The 10,303-nt window shown below is 42.5% G+C and overlaps 1 protein-coding gene across 2 annotated transcripts in view; it reads left to right on the top strand.

Annotated features, from left to right (window-relative positions):
* Nucleotides 1-9,938, top strand: part of ALCAM (activated leukocyte cell adhesion molecule) — a 37,656-nt gene extending 27,718 nt beyond the window's left edge. The window contains exons 14-15 of one of the 2 annotated variants that reach the window (XM_037378256.1): nucleotides 5,692-5,806; nucleotides 7,579-9,938. In XM_037378256.1, the coding sequence (XP_037234153.1) occupies nucleotides 5,692-5,779 (88 nt within the window). In that variant the 3' untranslated portion in view covers nucleotides 5,780-5,806; nucleotides 7,579-9,938. The other variant, XM_037378255.1, reaches the window with a different exon arrangement.
* The last annotated feature ends 365 nt before the right edge of the window (nucleotides 9,939-10,303 follow it).

Below are 10,303 nucleotides of genomic sequence, written 5' to 3'. Positions count from 1 at the left end.
TATTAGACGGACAGAGAAGGTAACGTATCCTTTCTTGTACCGTTGTGTAGCGTGGGGAGAACTAGCAAGAATTGTAGGACGTAGCATGTCCTTTGCTGAGATGAGTTCATGACTTAAGGTAATGTTTTCAGCTTCAAAGATAGGACAAAGCATATTCTAAACAGGCAACACTTCTTTTCCTCATGCTCAGCCTCTCTTCTACAAGTTTAGAGTAAAAATTAGAGCTAGAATTGATTAGGTTCACTGGGAACAAAATGAAAATCCCTTTATAGTTAAATAGCCTCCATATTTGACACATGGTTGCTGGTCTCTGAATTGATGCATCATTCCTTGACAATCCTCTGTTCTCAGTATATGTATGAGTTGATCCGTTGTTACCCTCCCTGCTGCCTGCATGCCATACTTGCAAGAGCAAGCAGAGCGTCAGTGCCTATTCTGACAAAAGTTTTCATTACAAATTAGAGCCTAGAAATCAACGTGGACCTTGCAAAAAGGACCTCGCACCTTTAGACACAACCCCTGTCCAATCACAACATCCCCCTACAGGCCACCAGTTAGTAGTTATTTTTTGAACCCACCCTTGAACGGTAACTCACCTCATCTCTATCCCCAAAGTGACGCCAAAGGAAAGTCTGAGAAGGCAGCAGCACAGAGCTTTCCAGGTCTGCCGAGGCAAGAAAATCATTACTTTTTTTTCATTGTTGGTGTTGTGGTTTGTATAATCTTCTATTGTCTTGTCATCCACACTAAGTGGGAATTATACTTGTAGCCTTGGAATATATTCACAGTAAATCACTTACATAGTTATTCACTGCCTCAGCTCCACTTGATGCAAAAGCTGATTATTGCCACATATTCTTTTCACTATGAATATTACCCCATAAATCAGAGACTCATCTGTATTCCACATCCTGCAGCCAGCCCCCTCAAGTAAAGAGTTGTGGCTGCCTACCCCAGCATGCCATGTTTCTCCTTCATCTGAGCAGAAGGCCAAAGACTGGTTTTCTACAGATTTCTCCTTTTTCCAAACAGAGTATTTAAAATTAATTTGCACCGAGCAGAATATAACTTAGCACTTCAGAATCTTCTTAAATTTTTGCTTCAGACCTCAGCTGAGTGATTCTAGGCCACCTGTCTTCAGTAAATCTGTCATATAGGAAATTTTCACCTTGCCAGAAACAGCTGAGAGTACAGCAGAAATTAAAGGTTTAGAAAGAAAATAACGCACCCAGCACCCTTTATCTCCCGTTCTCTAGGCATTGAAGCTTTGTAGGTATATTAGACCTTCATCCCATTTTTTCTCCTTGGGTTTGGAGGTGCATAGATCTTGAGTCACGTGAGGCTAGATCAAGGTTAAAGTGGTTTAAAATGCAGTGAAGGAAAATTCAGCTGGGCAAATGGAGGCGCAGCAGCAGTCTTAAAGATTATTCATACTCAGAGCACACCAAACTCTTGAAATTCTTCTTGGGTCACGGTAATCAAGAATGTTGCTAGTATCTCTGAAACTGAACACTTGAAGCATAACAATTCTGCTTTTCTGATGCTTTATGGGAAATAAGCATACGAATCCAAACATGGCAGGCCAGGTGTGTGGGACACTTGCTGCATGTTTTGAACAAGACTCAGCATTTGTGTTGGTTTTTGTGCAGTTCCCTTCCAGAGAAAAGGCAAAGTTACAGACATCTCTGAAAGTGTCAGTTCAGGTCCCAGATCTGCTATGGAAGTGGCACAAATTAAAAAATGATCACTCAATCGTCGTTTCTCGATGACTGGAATCTTTTTCTAATATCTCTGCCTTTTTTCCTTCTGATGGATACTTGAGAACAATTGAAGGACGTGGAAGGCAAGATTTGGGTGAATGGAACGAGGTTGCAGATAGTCCAGATTTGGATGCATAAAACCATTAGTTCCTAGAAAATCTTTTGCAACAGCGCATTTGAGTGTCTAACGTGCCTTTCAAACGTAATGCAAGCTTTAATGGCATCCATGGCTCAGGCTTCAGCACTCAGAACTGCACTGATGTGTATTTTCTTTCCCATCATTATGGCAAGCTTGGGTAACAAGGGCAACGAGCACTGCAGGTTTTCTCCCTTGAACAGTGTTCAAGAGGGTGAGGCCTACGCTGGTGAGATTGAAAGAAATCAGGAATTAAAGCCCAACAATTTCTGGGTCATCCATGTACAGCTTGTATTTACTGTACAGCAGGCAAAACACTCAGATGGAAGATGGTGTCTTGTATTAAAAACAACGCTACCAACAGTATCACAACTGAATCTATGACAATAACAGCCCCTCAGCACACATGCACATACTCTAAAGAAAACTAAAAACCTCACTGGGGCAGTGCTTACAGAGAGGTTTTGATTAGGATTCCCTGAGGATAATTATTTTCCTGAAGAGCAAGCATAAATAAATGTAAAATATGAGTCATAATTTTAGAAAGAGTTCAGAATGATCCATGTTTTACAAATGAATTATTATTATAAAAAAACCAAAGCAACCAACAGTTGAGGGACAAAAGTGAACTCGTATCCATACAGCCAGCTTCTCCCTCTTCAGAACAAGGTGGCCAGAGCGTGCTAAGGGCCGGCCTTTGTGGAGCTGGAGATAATGCTGAAGCGTGTGAGATGGCCTGGGCAAAGTGTGGGCTCTTTAGCCCTTTTGGGCAAATCCTGGGGAATGTCTCTGCCCAGTCGGACCACACTGCCCAGTTGCTCAGATATCATCGAGAAGTCACTCCTGAATTGCAAATAGAGTTAACACACCAAAAAACAGCAAGGAACAATTGTTGCTGAGCATTAAGCTGGCAAAGGACCCTTTGTCCTGTGCCTCAAGTCACCTCAGGAAGGAATGGAAATCATGTTCTGAGCTATTTCTCTGCTACAAAGGCCATCCCTGTCAGACGCCGAGGGCTGGTGCCATGCCAGGGTCGGTGGTTCCCTGGCTGCTGGCAGCGCTTTACCAGCAGGTCACACCGCTGCAGCTCACTGCAAAACTGCTCTTCTGTCTCTTAATGACACTAGTTAGAGAGCACTACAATAGGCAGCAGTATGGCTGTGCTGAGGAGGTGGTGAACCTGCCCAGGTATCAGTACTTGGGGAACAAAACAAAACAAAAAAAAGCAAAACAAAAAGAAAAATTCCAGCAAGATCACTGAACCACCAGAATTAAGCTGCTGTATTTCAGTCTCAGGCACGGAGAATCTAAATCCATCTGCTTGTCAGACGTGAGGAACGGCTGCTGCTCTCATTTCGAGCAAGCGATATATACCATCCTCTGAAAGAGCGAGCGCTGGATCGCCTGCCTCCTTCAAAGTCACGGTGCTGCCTTTTAAATCTCCCGTTTTCACCCATTCTGGCTTTAGGAAGCCAGAGGTGACATTTAGTGAGGGGAAGAGTTTCACCGAAGGCAGAACTGAAACAGCACACTACAACTGCAGCCTGCTGGCGCCGCAGGGCCTCCTTCGGCCATGGAGCTGCCTCAGCCATGGAACAAAGGCCGGCGCCGCTGGTGACAGCGCCCTGCCTGGCAAGCGCCAGCTCACGTGGGACTCAGGCTGCTTGGGGCACTCTAAAACTCTTCGTAAGAGACCAGAAAAGGATCGTGGGGCCATGCCAGTGGTCTATCAGCCCGCTCTGCTGTCTCCAGAAGCAGGCGTGAGCAGTTACGTGGGGCAGACGTGTGCCGTGCTGCTTTCTCACCTCTGGCTCAGCTAACTGCCCGAGTCCTGGTTCTCTCAGCCTTTCATCTCTTTCCCTACTGCCTCCAATTCTGTAAGACTTATTTATGGAACAGACTCATTACCCACATGATGAGCCAAATGTTGTGCTCTACTTAAACCTATTTCTTTTTTTTTTTTTTACATTTTTTTATTTTTTAAGGTATTTATTTGTTTGGGGCAGTTGCTTCTTTTTTTTACTAGGATTAAAGAGATTTGCAAAAGGTTATGAAGATCACAGGTCAATCTCTACCAAAGCATTGGATTTTCTTCTTCATTGCATCTCATATCCTTTGCTTCTATGCACATCACGTGTTTCAGGTTTTGATTACCAGAAGAAAAAGAGAAGGTTACTGTACAATAGAAATTTACCCCTGTCGAACAAGTTACTTCGTGATACAATCTCAGCATTTTCAAAATGAAATTTACCTGCTGTAAGCAAGAGATCAGCTCTTTGCAGTTAGTGGGTTTTCAGCACAGGTGTCGCCCCATCAGCCACACAGAGGTGACAGAGGCAGTCTAAACCCGACAGTAAATGCAGCTTTGAAGCATTAAAACTTACGAGCCATCAGGAAATGACCTCCTCTAACGCCAGAAGGGTTTTGGAATGGTCCCGTCCAGTGCAATCCATGGGTTGTGGGGCCCATGGTCCCACCCTCAGCCTCCAGCGCAGAGATTCAGCAGGGCTGCAAGGGGCGGCGGGTGCCGTGGCACCCCCTCGGGAGCTCCCCTGACACAAGGGCTAAGCTGTACTCTCTTACCCGAGCCGCTCAGGGCTGCCTCAGCCCCAGGCAACAGGCGGTGCTCCGCCGCTGCCAGGGCCTTTGCTCAGATGGAGGATGCGCACAGCACAACACTCCACTAGGAAAAATCCAGGTCGGGTGTTTGGGGAGGTACGTACCTGCATGGTGTCAGCGTGACATGTCACACTATCTCGCTAACCTGTGTCCTCGTTGTATTTTGCAAGTCAGCGTCACTGCGGGTCTTTACCCTGAAGCAAGGGTGAGCATATGCATGGATCTGTCGCAACAGACGTTCCTTTTCTGTAGGGGAAACAAATTATCCATGGAGAAAACGCGTCTATGATAATCTGCTTTGACACAAGGGATTTACTTTGTCCCACTCAAACACATTTGCCCATTTACATTTTAAAAATTGCGGCCTTCAAAATGTTATCGCAGCGCTGCAGGAATCTTTCACCTTGGCAGACAGCAAGGCTTCTCGCACGTTAAATGAACGGCGTAGTGACTTTATTGTGCTAAGCTAAACTAAGCACTTAACTCATTAATTCATCTCTACTACTTGCATTAAGGTAGACGTACTATTTTAAATGAGGCATACCTCTATTTCCCCGCCCCGCGTCGCCCCCCCCCTCCCCCCCCCCCCCCCCCCACATTTACACAATTTCTTCTTTACCCAAAGCCTGTCAGTCATAGCCAGCACAAATCTGAAGCAGAGTGGGGTTGGGGTTTTTTTGGTGTTGCCAGAATTTTCATTAATTTCTTTGCATTTAAAGAGCTTCCCTTTGGCACGGGCTCTGAGACTCAATTACTACAAGCACACAAAAGGTTGCCATGTACGTGGAGACACTTTAGCCACACCTGTAGCATTTTAGCATGCCTTAAAGCAAACTCTTGTTTTTTGAAACAAGCTGCACAATTTGTCAAGAAACATCGATCTGCACAACTGGTTTAACCTTACTAGGTGTCCACTAGCCCAGAATAATTCCGAATTCCTCAAGAGGTAAATCAAATGTACGTAGCCCTACTGCAATGCGCGCTGCGGTACTCACGCCAGTGGGGGAACTGGTGCTGTTGGCCTGTTCACAGACATATGCAAACCTATTGCTCCACTCCCAACAGGGCTGTAAGGGTTTTCTGTCTTTCTGAGAGGGGAGGAGATGGTGTCGTTAATGTGAGGCCGGAACAAATCGCTGTAGATGTGCAAAAATGACCTTATTTTTTTCATTATAGGACAGCATCAAAACATGTAGACAAAGATCTTGGAAATATAGAAGAAAACAAAAAACTAGAAGAAAACAATCATAAATCTGAAACTTAAGAGAAAATGTGTCAGTCGTCATTCCAGGTGAGTGTTTCATATTGCAGCATGTAACATCCCTTTGTCCACCGCTTCCCTCTGGTGCTGGCAGTGCTAGCCCCGAGTCTGTTGCTCACCTTCCAGGGGGCAGGCAGTGGGATGATTTTGAGAGCTGCAATATTAGGACAGGCAGGCTCAAGTCCCTGGCCAGTTAAGAATTCGTACCTGCGTATGCACGTATTAAAAAAGCCTGACATTTAGACATAACTTAGCACTTGGCTGTATTTTTATCCATGTACTTGGGGAAATGAAAATACCAATTTGTATAATATATCACTGTGGTGTATGTGTGCATGTATGTATGTATATGAAGAGTAAGTTTAGGTGTAGTTTAGAAGGTTTTGAGCTATGACTTGCAATGTTCACACAAACCTTCTTCCCTTACTGAAAGCAACAGTTTCCAAGTCCTTGGTCAGCTTTATTCATTGCTGCATGGAACCTTCCTTAGAATAAAATCATTCTTATACTCAAGATTTCACATACTTACACTATTATTGAATATATCCTGGAAAGAGACACTGTATTTGAAGCTAGTAACCGGTATGAAAGTTTCCCCGACTGCTACCTCGTATAAAATACACAGCATCCTATTCGCTGGCTGGAGGCAGAAGTCCTGTGAGGCACCAGAGGAGCTGTACAAAGCACCAAGAGCACCACCCGGTGTTCACACAGACTTGCACCACTGCCGTGTCTCCCCTTAGCACCCAAAGTAGGGCTGAGCCCATTTCTCTGCCCAACGAAGGCCATTTTACAGCAACGCTGTGGTAGCACAAGAGCATGAAATCCAGCCAACCGTACAGGGGTGTCTTGCGTTGGCCATCAGCTGTTCCTAAAACCGAGAGGAGCGCGTGTTCCGCGGAGCTGCGCTGGGGGTTCCTCCGGAGGGAAGCCGCAGGCAGACCTGACTTTCAGTGATCTCAAATAAATAGCATTGCTACCTACTTGAGGCAGCAGGGGTCTAAGGCATATAGTGGAATTATGACATTCCATATTTAGATTAAAAAGTTTCTAATAGAAATGAAGACAGCTGTCCTTATTAATAATTTCAATATGTTAGTGTTGTCTTGAGATTTTGAAGTACAAGGCACCATTTTTGCACTGGATATTCAGAAGTCACTGAATTATTTAGAGGGATAGTATTATATATGAAGAGATGCCGCATTGCTGTATGCCCTTTGATAGCACTATCACTGTTTTACCAGTTTGGAAAATGCAGTTGGGAATATCAAAATTATACCCTCTGTATGATTTCAAAGTGGAAAATAAGTAAATTTAGATTTTGAAAAAGTTGCAGGGTAAATACCTAGCATTTCTACTCTGATTCTATGGGAAAGTTATGTAATATTTTTGGTTGGGGCTTGTTTTGTGTGGGGGTTTTCCTGGACCTGGTACCTTCTGCAACATTGCAGCATTGGGTTGATGAGATGGAGCTGAAGTTAGCGGGGGGTATTTACGGGCCACAGGAGTTCAAATAACACCGTGTGCCCCCAGTGCAATCTTTTACTCTAATTACTTTATTTCTTCAGATCAGCAGCTCTACATAAATGAAATGGACATAAATCCATTCCTTACCAGATAAGCTTACTGGGTTTACCGGGAACAATATTGCCACGGCTGTTCTTACGAAAGAAAGCATTCTCACTGTGGCAGGGCAGCACAGAGTACTGTTGGGGTAGCTGCTGGAAGGTTAGACACCAAGTACTTCTGTTGGGCAACATATTTTAAAATGTTTTAACTGGCTTTATCTTTCCTGTTTTCAGAGAATACATATAGACCAACTGAAGCATGAACGTGGATTGTATTTAAACATATACAAAGAAGTGACAGCTATTCATGGTTCAAGTATTAAACAGATCATATTACCAAGTTTTCAAAGGATTTTAGACACAGTTATCTCAAGCTGAAAAAAAAACAAACACCACCACAAACTAATTTTGGCAACAGCCATGATAATAGGTCACCATGTTGTGTTCTGTTTGAAATATTTTTTTGTAAATGTCTGCACTGAAGATTTCTTTTTGTTTGCCTTTATGTAAATTTTTTACGTAGCTATTTTTATACACTGTAAGGCTTTGTTCTGGGAGTTGCTGTTAATCTGATGTATAGTGTAATGGTTTTATTTCCATTGTTTTTATGACACCCTTTGAGCAGGTACATGTCTAATTCTGATTGTTATCAGTGAAGCCTCTGCTTTGTAGCAAGTACCTAGAGTGTGAGATTGTCTTAAAGGAAAACGTCAAACTCCCTTTTTCCTCCTTTGATATCACAGTAAAGAGAAAGCGTGACAGCTGTGACAGAAATAAACTAAATTGTTAACAAAAGCGAACATTTTAAAAACCATGCAAAGCGCAACAGCCAGAGAGGGACTCAAGAGTTTCCAGGAAGAAGTCTGGCTATTGAGCAAGGAACACAATGAGAAATTCCTAGCCTACCTGCAGAGGTGGCTGATAATCCTCTTCTTCTAAAGCAAGACACACATTTCATTATCGGCTGTCTTTCATGTTAGAATTAGGATAAGGAACTGGAATTCTGGATTAATTTTAACTCCTTTATGTTATCCGCTGCCTTAAAATACTGTACCTTTTCTTCATTTCAAAAAGATATCAGTCAGAATTGGAAACTTTTTTTAAAAAGTGGTCATATCAAAGCTGCATTTTTTTTTCCACAAAAATAGAATATATATATATTTTTTGTGTGTTTTTGTTAACTATGCTACAGATATTGAATGCACCTTGAGATAATTTTAGTGTTTTTAACTGGTACCTAATTTATCAAACAGTACATATAATTGTAACAATGAAATGTCTATGTATCTTTAGTTACATTCAAGTTTGTAACTTTATAAACATGTTTTATGCTTGAGGGAATTTTTAGAATGGTACTGATAAGGAAACGTTTTAGGGTAAATGGCCAACAGAAGGTTGTACTTAGGGGAGAGAAGTTGCATCTTACGCGGAAGGTTAGTTTCGGGAAGAAGGTAGCAGGCGGCTTTGAGGGAGAGGGACGGTAGAGCAAGCAGAACATCAGGTTTCCATTTACAAATATCCAGGGAAAAAGTAAGTTTTTATAGACCGGTAGGCAAAAATAAATAAATAAATAAATAAATAAAAAGAAGAAAAAGATGGACGTTAGGAAATGTATTTTGCCACTTTTGCATTATTTAGGGGGAAGAAAACACTGTTACTTGTAAATTTGTAAAATGTTACATGTCTGGGCAGTAGTGACTGATGTCTTAATAAAAGCTTCCTGTAGTGCATTGGCATGGATTAAATACATAAGATGTCCTATAAACTCTATGCTGTATAAAATATTCAAGGGAAATCCTGTTACATGCCTCTAAACTTTGATTTGTTACTGGTTTATTTGGCAAAAAGGAAAAAAAATAATTATAATCTTGGTCAATATTTAAACCAAAGTAAAATGGGGGGAAAAAAACCAAAGTAATTTGTTTTGCATGGCTAAGCCATTCTGTTATCTCTGTAAATATTGTGATTTTTTTCTTTTTAGAATTTTGTTAAAAAAATTCTAAAATTTTTAAACACCTGTTTTTCCAAAATAAAACGTGAACACACAAAAGAGTTACTTTATATACAAATATATCTTTTTCTTTTAGTGCGAGAACACTGCCAAGTGATACACGTTTTTAAAAAAAAAACACACAAAAAACCCAAACTGCAGTGGGCACGACTCTAAACAGGCAAAGTTGTAACAGAGTCCTGCGCAGGAGCGTGCAAACATCACCTGTCTTTGTTTGTAACACTACAGATAGTTCTTAAATACAGAGAGAAAAACTCCCAGGATCATAAGGGAAAGCATAGGGAAGGGCTGCAAATTTTCATACCACTGTCTGGGGAATACAGGGGAGAGGAGGAGAAATATGAAAAAAAAAAAGAAAAAAAAGAAAGTCCTTCAACTTCCACAGCTACGAAAAAGGAATAAACCCAGCTCCTCGCCTTTTGGGATTCTGCTAGATCTCCTATGCACTTTAAATCGTCAGTCCTAGGAGCTGGCTTTTTCACTGCTCCGAGTTCACGATAGGCACGTTTCAAGAACCAAGAGCGCAAAAGAATTAATGTTTCTATCCATGCCTAAACAACAATAAAACCGAAGTATGTCTTCACTCGCTTGTCTGAAATCTCAGTTTGCAAGAGCATGTGTGAGCAGGAGGGAGGGCACGTACCTACCGCTGGTGCAGCTCCGTGGGGGTGGGCGGAGGGTAGGGGCTGTCTCCTGTGCCGGGGGCTCAGGACCTGGGGAGCACAAGCACTCGGAGCAAAGCACGTGCCCAGCAGGCACGTGAAGCCTTCCAGGAGTTCCTCATGCAGGTGTCTCCTTGCGACCTGGTTAACAAAACAACTTGGCAATGAACCTGGGGGGGGGGGGCTGTTCAAATCTGACTGTGTATGCCACCCCAGAGCTCAACTGCAGTTTAATACACATGGGAAGAAAACAATAATAATAAAAAATCATCTCTGCTGACAAATG

This window comes from Falco rusticolus, chromosome 2 (assembly GCF_015220075.1).
Source record: "Falco rusticolus isolate bFalRus1 chromosome 2, bFalRus1.pri, whole genome shotgun sequence".
Taxonomy (NCBI): Eukaryota; Metazoa; Chordata; class Aves; order Falconiformes; family Falconidae; genus Falco; species Falco rusticolus.
This window is presented reverse-complemented; position numbering and strand designations above follow the sequence as displayed.